This window comes from Aptenodytes forsteri, unplaced genomic scaffold, assembly GCF_000699145.1.
Source record: "Aptenodytes forsteri isolate BGI_AS27 unplaced genomic scaffold, ASM69914v1 Scaffold15, whole genome shotgun sequence".
NCBI classification, from domain to species: Eukaryota; Metazoa; Chordata; class Aves; order Sphenisciformes; family Spheniscidae; genus Aptenodytes; species Aptenodytes forsteri.
This window is the reverse complement of record NW_008795129.1, coordinates 7,725,862-7,739,542: the sequence shown is the minus strand read 5'-3', so window position 1 is coordinate 7,739,542 and position 13,681 is coordinate 7,725,862. Positions and strand designations below refer to the sequence as shown.

The following is a 13,681-nucleotide window of genomic DNA, read 5'->3' as shown; positions in this document are numbered from 1 at the left end:
TTTTTTTTTTTTCTCTAAGGAGACAATGTGTTCTTTAGCAGTACTTTCTATTCCTAGGTGAAACAGTTTTGTTTTTGTTTTTTTTTTTTCTCTAAGGAGACAATGTGTTTCTCTTTAGCAGTTTTATACACAAAAATATACATTGATAAGAAGTCTCCAAGTTGTTTTAAACAGATGATGTAGCAATTCCCTGATCACTTTAGAAAAACCAGACAAACATATATATCGCTATGTTGAAAAAGTTAGAGCATGAGTGGTATAATTTGCATATTATAGTTAACTCATACCCAAACTGCTTTTTGCCAATAAATACCGAAGAGTATCTGTTAGACAAATAAAAGTGCTTCCTGCCTTTTAGGGAAAACAAGCAGCTAAAAAAGAGGAGGAAACAAATACAGTTCTTGCAATATACTATTATTTACTGCTCTGTTGTATGCGGATGTATGTAAGGCATGCTGGATACTCACACATACTGAGAAATAAACAAACCATTACATACCAACAGATCACTAATCCAGGAGGAGTAAGCTATGGGTTACTGCTGCTTATGTGTACCTTGGATATGAGTTTATCCCTGACTGCACACACATGGAACATGGTTTGCTGGATTAATACCCTCTTAGGTGCATAACCGCTCCCCAGCCACTGATTTTTTCATACCTTTACTTATTTAGCAGCAGGAGACGGACAGAGACAGCCAGGCACAATGGCATGCCAAAGGTCAACATCTTCGGATGCAAGGACGGAGCCAAGGGCAGAGTGCTGGAAAATGTAAGACAGCCGAGTACAGCAGCGATGGCATTGAAAACATGATAGTAATACACTTGACAGGAGGCGGCAATACCATCTGTATCACACGTAATGCTTTCACTCTACCATAAACCTCTTTAAAAAACTAATTACAAAAATTCTTTACACTATTCAGACAATTTCTCTTTTGATAGCAGGGAACAGGGTATGCCATATAGTTTTCTCTCTGTCATGCTGAGCCTACTGCCCTTTTGTGTTTTTCTCCGTGAAGTTTTCTTGTGACAATATCCCATTGCCTTACACCTTGCAGATCGTTGCTCTGCCCTTATCCTTTAGCGGAGTGGCAAGAGTTTTTCAGATTCCCGTTACACATCTCCCACTGACCATCTGCTATTACCACCTTAACGAGAAATCACTTGTTGAAAGGTGATTAAGTGGTTACAGTCCAGCACAAGGTTGCAAGCTCATTATATTACTTCCCCCTCCAATATTAAGCAACAGCAATAAGCATCCGGCCAAGACTCTTAGCTGATATGAATCAGTGCATTTCTACTATTTCAGTAGGGTTACCTTGGTTTACATGACATTTAGTTTAAAAGCATTTACCATTAGGCTAATTTAGATTGCAGCCTTTGGTTAAAGTGGGTTTCTGTGCGCCACCCTTCTTACACAGAATCTCAGGATAATCAAGGAAGGTTCTTTTCTATTCTTTATTATTCTTTTAGTCATCAGGGATGGGATGTTTTAAAGATAATTACTGAGTTATCTCTAAATAAGCTGGGTTATTTTGGTAGCACTCATGATGTGAGAAGTGGGTTTGTGTTTCCCCTCAGAGCACTGAGGTTTACTGTAAAGCTACTCTGGCTCTGGATTTACATACCATTTGCAGAGGAAGATCTATCCACTTAAACCTTCCAGTTTAGGTTTTGCTGAGTCAGTCTTATATATCAGGGCGTTTAAAAAAAGGGAAAGCAAAACAAAAAGGAAAAGTAAAGGCTGTTTAAAAAAAAAAAAAAAAAGGAAAGCAAATAAAAGGAAAAGTAAGCTTCAAATACAGTGGGGCCAGAGGTAGTTGACAGCTGCTTAAACAGTTTTTGTTCTTAAAGCAAACCCCTAAATTTCTCTTCCCTGTGATCTGTTTCCACTAAACTAGAAGCGGTCTTTGCAGCCGTCCTGTTAGGGCTGTGGATTTCTAGACAATCTCCCAAATAAGCATCACAGAACAAACCAGACAGAGATAAGCTGTTACAGCACATTTGTAAACAAGAAAAAACCGAACTGAGCTGCCTCTTATAGAGACATATAGCAGGAGTACAAAACTGCTGTGAAAAAAAGGCTGGCAGTGTAATTCAGGACATACCACTCTGGGGGAATGATATCGTGGCTGTACTTCGGTTTGGAAAAAAAATGTTCTGAAAGGTTCTCTTGCTGCCACATACTCTATTTTAGTTCTGGGGCTCATCCTCTAATGTCATATATATTCTAAGCAGTGAAGGAGCCACCTGATGTCCAGCTTCATTTCAGGGAAAGGGAGGGCATAGGTATGATGGGCACCAGAAGACAAGTTTGGATGTACTCAGATTACTGGGTGATAGTTCAGAGGAGACACCTTGAAAGGTCAGTGTCAGGAACGCAGCATGCTAATGATGCTAATGATATAAACAACACCCAAGATAGTTAGCTCTTGATTTGGTGAAGCACTTATGTACATGTTGTACTTGAAGCACCTGAGCAGTTGTATTCATTTCAGCCAGGTGACCTGGATGCCTACAGCCAGGCTTGTACCTCACCAGACAGGAACTCCAAGCATTGCAGAATGACAGAATTGATTTTTCTTGGCATTTATCCGCACTCTTTAAATGCAAAGATTAGTGCATCTTCCTTTTATAACATTGCCTTCTGCTGGTGTTCATTCTCCTGCTTCCAGGCTACTCTGATTCACGGCACAAGAAAAGCTTTTCCAAAGGACTCAATAACTCCTTTTCCCCAAAACGCACACATCATCTGTATATATTTGTCTGTATCCCGTCTTATGTCAAAAAATTAACAAATCACTTCTGTGCCCCTATTCTCTCATACCCAAAAGGAAAATATTGCCTGAGAAAACAGTATTAGTTTTAATTTCTTTTTGGCGTAATAGGACATAATTTATTATTCTGCTTATGATCACTGACAAAGTCCCAGAAAAATGCAAAGCTTGTCATTTTGAGATCTTACGCTGATTGTAACTTATCATGTCATAGGCCCTTTTAGCACCAGAGACATCATTCTGGCTTAGTAATCCCTTCAGAGAATTCCTTCCAACAAATATAGAAGACTGCCATCATGATGACAAAAATCCTTTCCCCTAAAACTGTTTATCATCCAAGAATAAATAGCAATGAAAAGAATGACTTTCCGAGACTTAAGGGGTCATAATCCATCTATCAGGAAGATATTACTACAAGTATTGTACATAAACCGCTTACCCTTTCCAGTGTCTTACAGTCATCTGAATGTCAGTTTAAAAAAAAAAATTAAAAAAAAAAAAAGAAGATGAAGTTATAATGCTATATCAACAGACAGCTGTCCTAGTGGGCACTGGGAACACAGAATGACTCGCATTGCTGAGCCGTGCAGTCATTGCCAAAGGAACGATGAGCTCACATTTCATTCCGATTCACATACTCGGTGTGGTTAGACTGTGAGGCTCACCCTTCCTCGCCCAACTGACGCCCCCCTCCCTGCCTCGACACCAGATCTGGCTCATTAACATGTCTGGAATGAGCGCGAGCCTACCTCTCAGCTGGCAAGCCCAAGGGACATACTTGGATTCCCAGGTTGGAAGATTATCTCATTCAAGCACGGTTCTCCCAAAGATATATAAGCAAAGCTAGCGTGGTGGTCCCTGCAGAGCTGGCTTGAGCTCTTGGGAGTTTCAGCCATACGAGAGTACAACCTTCAAACGCTGGCAAATATGATGATGATGAAAGTCGAAGAGCTGGTAGGTACAACCTTCTTTCATTTATTCATAATCACTTTTCTTTCTAGACTGTCGTTATACCAGGCAGAGAGAAACAACCTTTGTGGATCGCTGAGGTGATTTGGCAGGTTACCAGCACTGCCGTGCTCTAGGTGCAAAACCTGTACGCACTGTATGATACCCTATTATAGTCTCACTTTAACTTTTCCTTGGGAAGGGGGCTCACCACTGATACAACTACATAGCTGTTGGGATTTTGCATCAGAACACGGTTCACCAGGAAGAAGAGACTGACCAAGATTTAACCGTGTATTTTCCTTTGACCTTGATTTTAATTTTTATTTTTTTAGAAGGTGTTAAGTTTATGATCACACTGAGTAATTCCAATCCAGTAAGGGACTGGGAGGAGGTATCAATGCAGGGAAACCAAAATATTTTCTAATACTAAACTAACAGTTTAGTAACAATATTTTTTTCTAATACTAAACTAACAGCTCTTACACCCACTGCTGTTCATGGCGTAACAAGCCTTTGAAAAATAATGTCTAAACCAGACATTCCACTGCAGGGTTCAGACTAATAATATCTGATTTGATCAATAAACTGCGAAAACAGCAATGATCCAGTAAAACACTGGAAGATTATACCGAAATTGCTTTTTTTTCCCAGGTGGCTATGTTAAGATGCAACTGCCGTACAGCCTAACTAGTTAATGCTGTCTTAAATTCTTTGGCCAGGCCCTGTCAGTTTCTCTAGTGTTAAACTCTGTAACAAACACAATTTTACAAGGTGATTGAATGGAAAGGCAGTCTAGGACACTAATTTACTGAAGCACTCTCAAAATACACAACAGCCTCTACTAAGTTTAACAAGTTATCTCTTTGTACACACTTAATCGAGCATCAGAAATATTTCCAAAAGCTATTGAAAGCTGTGCTGCTGCACAGCATGACATAGCTTCTGCGCAGGAAATACCTTCTGCTGTTTTGCCAAGTGCTATAAATGGGGACTTTGGTACTGACAGCAATGGGTAAAACCAGCCTTGAAATTACTCAGCAGCCCGATTTAACTGCACTGGATGTATTTCAATAAAACTGTAAGGTCCCAAGGGAGAAGGCCTCTCCTCCCACTCCACCCGCTCAGTTCCCCTGCTCAACACTCGCAGGGTGCTGGTGGCTGCTCGAGGTGGCTCTTTTCACGACAGCCTTTTACAGGCTTCTGAAGACTCTGACACATGCTGGCAAGTGAACGAACAAGAAAACCCCAAACAAAAAAGATGCTCTTCCCAACTCACTGGCTTTTGTCAGTACAGCCGCACCTCTGCCCCAGCCAAGCAGGGAGTCAGGCTGTGAGTTGGCCTCATGGGTCTTGACCCAAGCCCTGAAGATACCAAAGGGGGGTTGCTGTGTGGGTGCGGGAGATCTGCCTGCAAGCGAGATTGCTCTAGCCGTTCACCTAGACAGTTAATCCAGGCACAGGCTGAGTGAGGTCTGCACTCTGTCTGTCACACGCTCCTAGAGCAGGACAGGAATGACATGTAATTAGCCTCTAGGTAATCCATGTTCCCAGGGGGTGGCTACTGCAGTCATGAAACTGCTGCTTATATTATACCACGCTTGCTTTTACAGGTGACTGGGAAGAAAGCTGATGATAAAGAGACTGGCAGCTTCCTCCCTGAGGACTTCAAAAATGGAGAGTATGAAGCTGCTGTAAGATTAGAGAAGCAGGAGGACCTAAAGACGGTCTCTGAACACTCACTGACCCGAGGTGATCTGGCTTATGAGAAGGAGAAAAAACTAGAAGCAGAGGTAGGCTCTTGGGTTTTGTGCTTGGCTTTTTATCATCCTGTGTGCACTTTCTGCTGCAGCCCTTGACGTTTTGCCTCTTTCTAAGTTAGAAATACATGCATGGTGAGCTAGATAAACCCTTGGGAGTTCACTACCAAAGGAGGTTGGTCTAAAGTCCATTGAAGGCCATGGAGATCTGCTGACTCCTGTAGCCCTATGGATGCAGGCAGTAACACTGAAGCAGAACCCAAAACTCCCCCTACAATGTCTGACTGAAACCCTGGGGGCTCCCTCCTGCCCAGAGTCACCTGCTGCTGGCTGTCAGCAAGGGGGGAACAAACATAACCAGTAAGACACCTTCAGCTTGCACACCTAATGACTGCCACCAAAAATAACTAACTGTCCCGGTTTCAGCAGGGATAGAGTTAATTTTCTTCCTAGTAGCTGGTACAGTGCTGTGTTTTGGATTTAGGATGAGAACAATGTTGATAACACACCGATGTTTTAGTTGTTGCTAAGCAGTGTTTATACTAAGTCAAGGACTTTTCAGCCTCTTATGCCCTGCCTGGGAGAAGCCAGGGGGGGGCACAGCCGGGACAGCTGACCCAAACTGACCAAAGGGACATTCCATACCATGTGACGTCATGCTTGGTATATAAACTGGGGGGAGCTGGCCATTAAGACAATGATCTAAAGATCAAACCCTAAGTGCAGAGAACAATAAAAAGAAGAGGTGGAAATAACTTGAATAAGAATTCAGCTGAAAAAAATGTGTACCATATGACAGGGTCTCACCAATATATTTACCTTTAATGATACCATGGGACAGAATCTGTCACCTGTATTCACCTTGAGTTACCCCTTGTTTGTGAATCCCCCTTCTGAAGTCAAGGACACCTCATGGTACCCGAGATCTTGGCCCTTCAGGCAACGCATTTGCCCTTGATGTTAGCAGTGCCCCATACTGACTTCATAAAGGGATGCTTTTTACAAGCAGGCTCAAAGAAGTCTTAAACATTTATTGAACTGCTTCTCCGAGGATACTGGGGACATTCTTTGTAGCTTACTGAAATGTAACACTTACTGACTGAAATGCTAAAATCAGTATAAACCTTGCTTTTCACTTAAGGGTTTATTTTTCATCAAAGAGGATTAAGTTACAAGAAATCAGAGGCTGCATCATAAAAGTGGTTGAAGGCAAAACACTTGGTGGAAATCAGTTAAAACTGCAGGGGCTTCCCAGCCCTCCTAAGCTGCACACGATGTTTCTTAAGTTGTTGGGCCAGAAGGAAATACAGTGCTGCTCTGACTCCTGGCCTAGCACAGACCAAAAATTTATGCTATCTATCCCACAACATACGGCTGAAGCAGCGTTTAGGAAGAGGTCCAATGGTGTATGAAAAATTATAGATGATGTAGAATTTCTCACACACCTAGTAACTTATTCTAATGGTCAATTAGCCCTAGCTGTAAGTTGTTGGGCCAGAAGGAAATACAGTGCTGCTCTGACTCCTGGCCTAGCACAGACCAAAAATTTATGCTATCTATCCCACAACATACGGCTGAAGCAGCGTTTAGGAAGAGGTCCAATGGTGTATGAAAAATTATAGATGATGTAGAATTTCTCACACACCTAGTAACTTATTCTAATGGTCAATTAGCCCTAGCTGTAAAAAAAAAAAAAAAAAAAAAAAGAAACTTATTTAAAAAAAAAAAAAAAAAAAAAAGACAACTTATTTCAAAGTTCATCCAGTCTTAACTGAATTCAGCTGAACAGTAGCACACAATGTCCTCCACTCTGAGAGGGAGAGGTGGTCACACTCAGCTCAACTTACGGGCTTCCCTGATTTGTTTCAGCTGAAGAAGAAGAAATTAGAGGAGAGGTCAAAACTTGAAAACTTGGAGGATCTTGAAAAAATTATTCAGCTGAAGAAGAAGAAAAAATGCAAGAAAGTTAAAGCTCCCGTTTTAAAGGAACCTGAACCAGCAGTTATTGTAAGTTATTTTGAAGTACCTTCTTCTGGGAAAGCACTGATGGGGTTTTGCACCACACGCACTTACGCCCTGTATATTTCTTTCCGTCAGGCAGGACCAGTGGATATACCCACATTCTTTAGAGCTGCATTGGAGAATAAGTTGCCAGTAATTGAAAAATACCTGTCAGACAAAGGGGATCCAAATGTCTGTGATGAGGTACAATCTTCCTTCTTACTGCAAAGCCTGCTACAGAAGAGAGGTTATTACAGAGCAAAAGTAACTTTTACTACTAGGTTTTGTAGCTTCCACACTTCTGAGGAGAAAAAAGGGTGGAGGGAAGTATGTAAACGCTGGAAGTTTGGTATATTGAGTTTTCTAGTGATCATGGGGCCATTCAGACCCTTCAAAGTAATATTACCTCAAAAGAATCTTAATATTTAAAAGAAAGTTGTTGGTGCCCAGGAAACCCTGATTTTCTGTAGCAGGTGGTCTTCCAACGCTACAGATGAACAGGCAAGAAATTTGTCTGCAGAACAACAAAGAAAGTGATGCTGCCTGCCCTCCTACTCCATAATGCATAAGCTGCATTTGCAAAATGCAGCGTAGCATGTTGGATGGGGGAACTCAACAGGCATCATTTTAAATTTGAATGCCATGCTGCAGATATTTCTCACACCCTTTAAAATGCTGGGTAGGCAGCTCTCAGCTATCAGGATGCTATTAAAATTTAGCAGATTTCAGGTCTCAAAAGTATTAGCTCTTGAAAATGAATCAGCATGAAGTATGTATTTGCCATCATCCTAGGGAGGCGGGGAGAAAAGATTTAAAGATATCTCTTTGTGCTATATTTAATATCTGACTTTGCACTGTTTTAATTGCCAGTACAAACGCACTGCACTGCACAGGGCATGCTCTGAAGGACATCTAGAAGTGGTGAAAAAGTTGGTGGAAGCTGGAGCCCGGCTTGAACAGAAAGACATGGTATGCACATCGACTTACACGTCTTTCAAAAAACTGCTCATTGTTTTGTAAGTGCCAAGAGAAGCACTTACAGAACTGCTTCTCATAAAAGAGGAGCATTAAAAGGCCTTACATCGTCTTGTAAGTTTATCCTTAAAATGACACTGTTGAGAAGAGGTTTCAGGAGGGGGTGTCTGCCTCCCTTTGTCAAAGTGGTTGCTGGAAAACACAGGAAGCGGAGGAACACGTTGGCCAGTAGACTGCCACAAACAACAGAGCCTAACGTAGGGTAAGAGGGCTGAGGTCAGGCTACCACTTCAGCCTGCTAGCAGGTGGTGGAGATACCACTGTCCCACGCATGTTTCCAGGGCTCAGGGCAATGCGTTCATTCTCCACCGGGATCTCAAGGCTGCGCTCGGGAGAGACCCCAGTATCCTCTGGAACGCTGGCCACGAGGGTAGCTGAGCATCGATAGCTTCTGCAGCGGTCTGGGTTTTTTTGCTTCTCCGCTCCCAGCTCTTCGTCCCTTTGCTAAACAGTTGGAACCAGCCAGCCTTGCTCCCCCTCGCTTAACTCAGCAGTGCTCGTGGAGAGTGTAAGAAACAGGAGGAACAACAGGCAGAGCAAGACCTTCAAGGGACATTCCACCCCTCCTGGCGGAGCTGAGCGCAGAGAAACTGAACCCTTTAGGGGAGAAGGATTCTAATTCACTTTGTGGCTCTGCATAAGTTTGGGTCTTTTTTAAAAGAGAGAACTATTCTTTCCCTTGAGCTTCATTTTCTGTGCATTTTAGAACCCAAAAGGCATTGAAGGAAAAATACTAACTAGCACATACCAGCCAGAAAAATCATACCTGTCTGTCTAAAGATGACTTCTAAGTTCACAGAATGGACAAAACACATCCTCTCTCACAGCAGCGTTGCCAAGATCTCTGTCTTTAAGAGCAATATGCAGCAAGTGTGAAGAGTGAGAAACTTGCGGTACTACAGAAATTAGGGCAAAATAAGAAGAGCTGTTACTAGAAACAACTCAGTGATCACGATGGAGTGCTTTAGGTTAAATTGCATGAAAATGATTTCAGATTAATTTAGAAATTTGATCAAAATGGTTTAAATTTTTAAAATATAATGATGAATTAAATTACTGTCCATTTATTTTTCCTGCTGCAGCTTGAATCTACAGCCCTGCACTGGGCGTGCCGGGGGGGGAACCTGGATGTGCTGAAATTCTTACTGGACAAAGGGATAAACAGAAATGCAAGAGACAAGGTACGTGCTTCTGGGACTCCACAGCTTTTTAAACTGGAGATGAAAAGCTGACCCTTACTCCAAGTAGATCATTTTTGGCGGCCGTTCTTGAAGCGGTCTTTACCTGTTCCATGCCACTGACTGCTTCCTCCTCCCACCTCTCAGCTGCTCAGCACCCCTTTGCACGTGGCTGTGAGAACAGGTCAGTATGACTGCGGGGAGCACCTCATCGCCTGCGAAGCAGATCTCAATGCCAGAGACAGAGTAAGTACCAACAGCTTCTCACCTGCCAGCTATCAGGTAGCATCACGCTGCTGCCTGCCTCGATAGTTCCACTTGCCTGTAAAAATCCCCGGCTACGCAGCTGGGGCTGGACCGCGGCGTTGGACCGGCGGGACTGACGCTGTGGTCCATGTCTCCTGCCTCTAGGAAGGAGACACGCCGATGCATGACGCCGTGAGGCTGAACCGCTACAAAATGATCAGGCTTCTGATTCTGTATGGAGCGGATCTAACTATAAAGAACTGCGTAAGTAATAGCAAAAAAATACAGTAATTCAAAATGCCTTAGAATAAGTTTCCCTTCAGAGCAGCTTCATAGGTTTCAAGGCCAGGAGAGACTATTGTGAACAGACTTAATTAGATCACTTCAGAGTTAATTAAAGCAAAGCTGACACAGGGAAAGTATAACTTGGGGGAGGTCAGGGAGAAGAGGAAAAACCAGTACCTCTTCTAAAACCAGAACTTAAAACAACATCACATCTTTCTGTGATTTATTTTAATTAGACATATCATATATTGAAAAGATGTAACGTACAGACACTTGCTCTCTGCACAACTCCTGGGCTTCAACCACCACTGAGACAACAAAGATCTTAGCTAGTGAGAGAAATCGCCTTTTTGTTAAGGCCACAGCCGATGGCAAGACCAAGCACTACATCTGGATGACTGGCTGTTAACCTGACCATGGGGCAACAAATCCCCGTGGCTCAGCAAAGCTTCGATTTAAGAAGCCCCACACCTGACTCTGCTCATAGCCACCGCAGCAGATGCGTTGCTGGAGCTCTGTGACCACTTGTTAAAACACAGCACATCACAGCCCCCTTTCCCCCAAACCGAGCAGCGGTGGGATGGACAGTGAGTTTTACCCATGCCAGTCAATGTTTTTGATTGACAATCAATCAAAACTTAAGAGGGCAAGGAAGAATCCAGTCACTGCAGCACTTGGCACTCCCTACTCTCTGCCCACGCTCTCCAAAGCAGGGCTGCTCCTGGCATTATCCCTCATCAGGGTACGAGAACGATGAAAGGTACAGCCCCAAAGACTTGCTCTCTCAGGCTTTGTCTGCACACAAAAGTTGTTCCTGTTTAATTTAGATGTGGTTCATAACCTAATTAAACCGGTACAAACTCCTACCTGAATCCTCCATTGAATAGACAAGTGGCTTATTGAGGTTTCATCTAAATGTATTTCTAATCAGTTTAAACTAGATCAAAAGAAACACCTGCATGCTCTGCTAGTCACGGTATTTGCTACTACAGCTTAGACCCACTGAAACACAGGGAGATTTCACCATGAGTCTGAACAGGGCTGGGACTAGATCTGTGGAGCGAAAGGACTCAGGTCTCAGGGAGGCGAGACTTAGTCTGACCTTGTGTGTGCAGAAGGGTCTCGCATCAGGCAGACACACTGCACAAATATTTAAGGAAGAATGAAGAACTTGGTAATCACTGGCTGAAATTAAATCTTGCTTCCTCTGCTTTTTTTAACCAGCAAGGGAAAACCCCTATGGATCTTGTTCTTCAGTGGCAGAACGGCACCAAAGAGATATTCAACAGCCTGAAAGACAATTCCTATAAGAGCGTCCATCTAGGCAAGTTCTGAAGAGGGAAACCAGACCGCTCTCTTTTTGCTGCTTTTAAATGCTTCATATGAATCTGGAGGAAAATAGCCCTGAACATAGTATGTTCATTGAATAAATTTATGGTACTGGATTATTTGAGGTACCTTCACTGAAAACTGCAAAACAAACATGCAAAGAAATTATTTTAAAAGGCAGGTTGAGTGTTAAAATTCCACTGGTTCTAAAACAGCTTTATTTATTACTATTTATTATTTATTTAAAAAGTAATTTTTAATGATTCTCAATATTATTGTAGCTTTTTTTTTAATAGAGCTTTACATCCCAATACAATCTTTGCTAGCAACATAAATCCTTTTGTCTTAGATGGCAGTATTTCCAACTACTTTAGCAACTTCCCTCAAGCCTTCCAATAGCTCTAAATAGCGAATACTTGCAGCTGTTCCCTTGTCTCTGCCGAATTCTCACTATTAAAATAGTACGTTAAACGAGTGGCGATATGTGGAAGAGCAACGGAAGGAGGTGTACTGAGGTGCCAAGTGGATTTAAAGAAGCAGTTGAGTAATGGGGTTTACACAAGGTTTAGCAATCGTGGTCGATAAAAGAGCTCAAGGACAGAGCTCCGACCATCACGTAACCGTTTGGGCTGCGGGACTCAGATGCAATGTCATGAAGGTGAGAGGAGACAGTATCAGGAATGTGAATTTTTTTAAGCTAGACTACTGTGAATTCTGATGATTGAAGAATGCAAAACCAGATTATGTATATTTGTAAATTTGTACTGCTTTTTCTGTACATTTTGTACTGATCTACTTCAGATTAAATAAACAGAGTGGTTCTTTTTATTTGCTGGGGTGGATTATGGAGCGGTGAGCATGCATAAGGTAATTCTGTCTCTCTTTAAAGAAAGTTCACATCTTGGCCTCTGTAAAATCCTTAAAAACCAAAAAAAAAAGTCTCAGCTGCCTAGAGCAGCTAGCCCTTGAGCTACCTCCCTGTCACTGTTAGATAAATGACATCTCTTATTTTGTTAAATGGAAACACATATACAAAAGCAGAAAGACAGTACTTGAGCAGCTAGTAAAACAAAGTTACTGTTTTATTACCGAGTTTGATTAAAAAATCTCAGTTTCTCAGCAAGCCAGTACTTACTATGTGGCGCACAAGACAGCTTCAGTTGTCCAAGCCAAGGAAAACAAGAGTCCTGCTAGGAAAGGCAGGCACCTCTCCCTTTGCTTTAGCAGAAGAAGAACAATCTTACCAGTACCGCCAGCAGGGGCATCAATGTCCGGTTTCGTTGGGACATCACACGTTGCATTCAGTTAAAATACCAACGCCCCACGGCGTGGCCTCCCAGCGAAATACGCCACAGGCTCCCACACACCTTCACCAACCCGCACCAGCTGCCTTCTAGCCAGCAGGCTTTACAGTCTGGCCAAAACTGTGTCCTGGGCAATGAGGTGGGGTCAGGAGTGGGCAGCAATGAATAGTTGTTACTGGAGTGCCAATTTTGGAGACCAAGTGATTTACAGAAACCCCACAGAGGAGCGAGCAGAGGAAACGCCTATTCCGTCCGCAGCCAGCTATCCTAGACTGAGGCCAACAGCTTCAGACAGATGAGACTTTTCTCACACAAGCACCGTAACTCGCAAGTGTCACCTTGCCAGCCGTGGGCTTTATTTGTGAACACGCTCTTCTCCATAAAAATTACGGCACACCTCTGCTCACTGCCCTTCTCTGCGAGCCACTACCTCACTACTTGTTTCTGCACAATTACCTGGACACTGGAGCATGCCTTGCAGGAAACAGAAATGACATCAGTGCTAGCTAACTCTGTTTGTTTATCATCCTAACCAAGAAGCATTCAATTGTTCAGGCACCAAAGTGGCCAGAACAACGTGCTTCAGAAAACTGGGGGAGAAGGAACTTTTCAATCAGTTCCTGAAGCACTGTATCTACTGAAGGGGCAAAGATGCAGACGGTAAATTTTTTAAATCAAGTCAAACAAGCAGCAAGAAGGATCTCTAGCATTCAAAAGCCTCTTTCCATATGCTAGTTACCAAACAACTTCTCTCGTGCTCAAGGTAGGTTATTCTCTGGCCAAGGCAAGATAACGTGTCATTCAGGAAACTGCACC

The 13,681-nt window shown here is 42.8% G+C and overlaps 1 protein-coding gene across 1 annotated transcript; it reads left to right on the top strand.

Annotated features, from left to right (window-relative positions):
• The first annotated feature begins 3,620 nt into the window (after nucleotides 1-3,620).
• On the top strand, nucleotides 3,621-12,387 carry ANKRD1 (ankyrin repeat domain 1). The gene is made up of 9 exons (XM_009277755.2): nucleotides 3,621-3,733; nucleotides 5,341-5,520; nucleotides 7,357-7,494; nucleotides 7,585-7,692; nucleotides 8,359-8,457; nucleotides 9,606-9,704; nucleotides 9,849-9,947; nucleotides 10,113-10,211; nucleotides 11,457-12,387. Exons 1-9 carry the CDS (start codon nucleotides 3,707-3,709, stop codon nucleotides 11,565-11,567), a joined length of 960 nt encoding a protein of 319 aa, XP_009276030.1. The 5' UTR covers nucleotides 3,621-3,706; the 3' UTR covers nucleotides 11,568-12,387.
• The last annotated feature ends 1,294 nt before the right edge of the window (nucleotides 12,388-13,681 follow it).

Coding starts and splice junctions, on each gene's coding strand:
- ANKRD1 (XM_009277755.2), top strand. CDS start 3,707: ATGATGATGATGAAAGTCGAAGAGCTG. Junction 3,734..5,340: donor TGATGAAAGTCGAAGAGCTG/GTAGGTACAACC, acceptor TTGCTTTTACAG/GTGACTGGGAAGAAAGCTGA. Junction 8,458..9,605: donor GGCTTGAACAGAAAGACATG/GTATGCACATCG, acceptor TTCCTGCTGCAG/CTTGAATCTACAGCCCTGCA.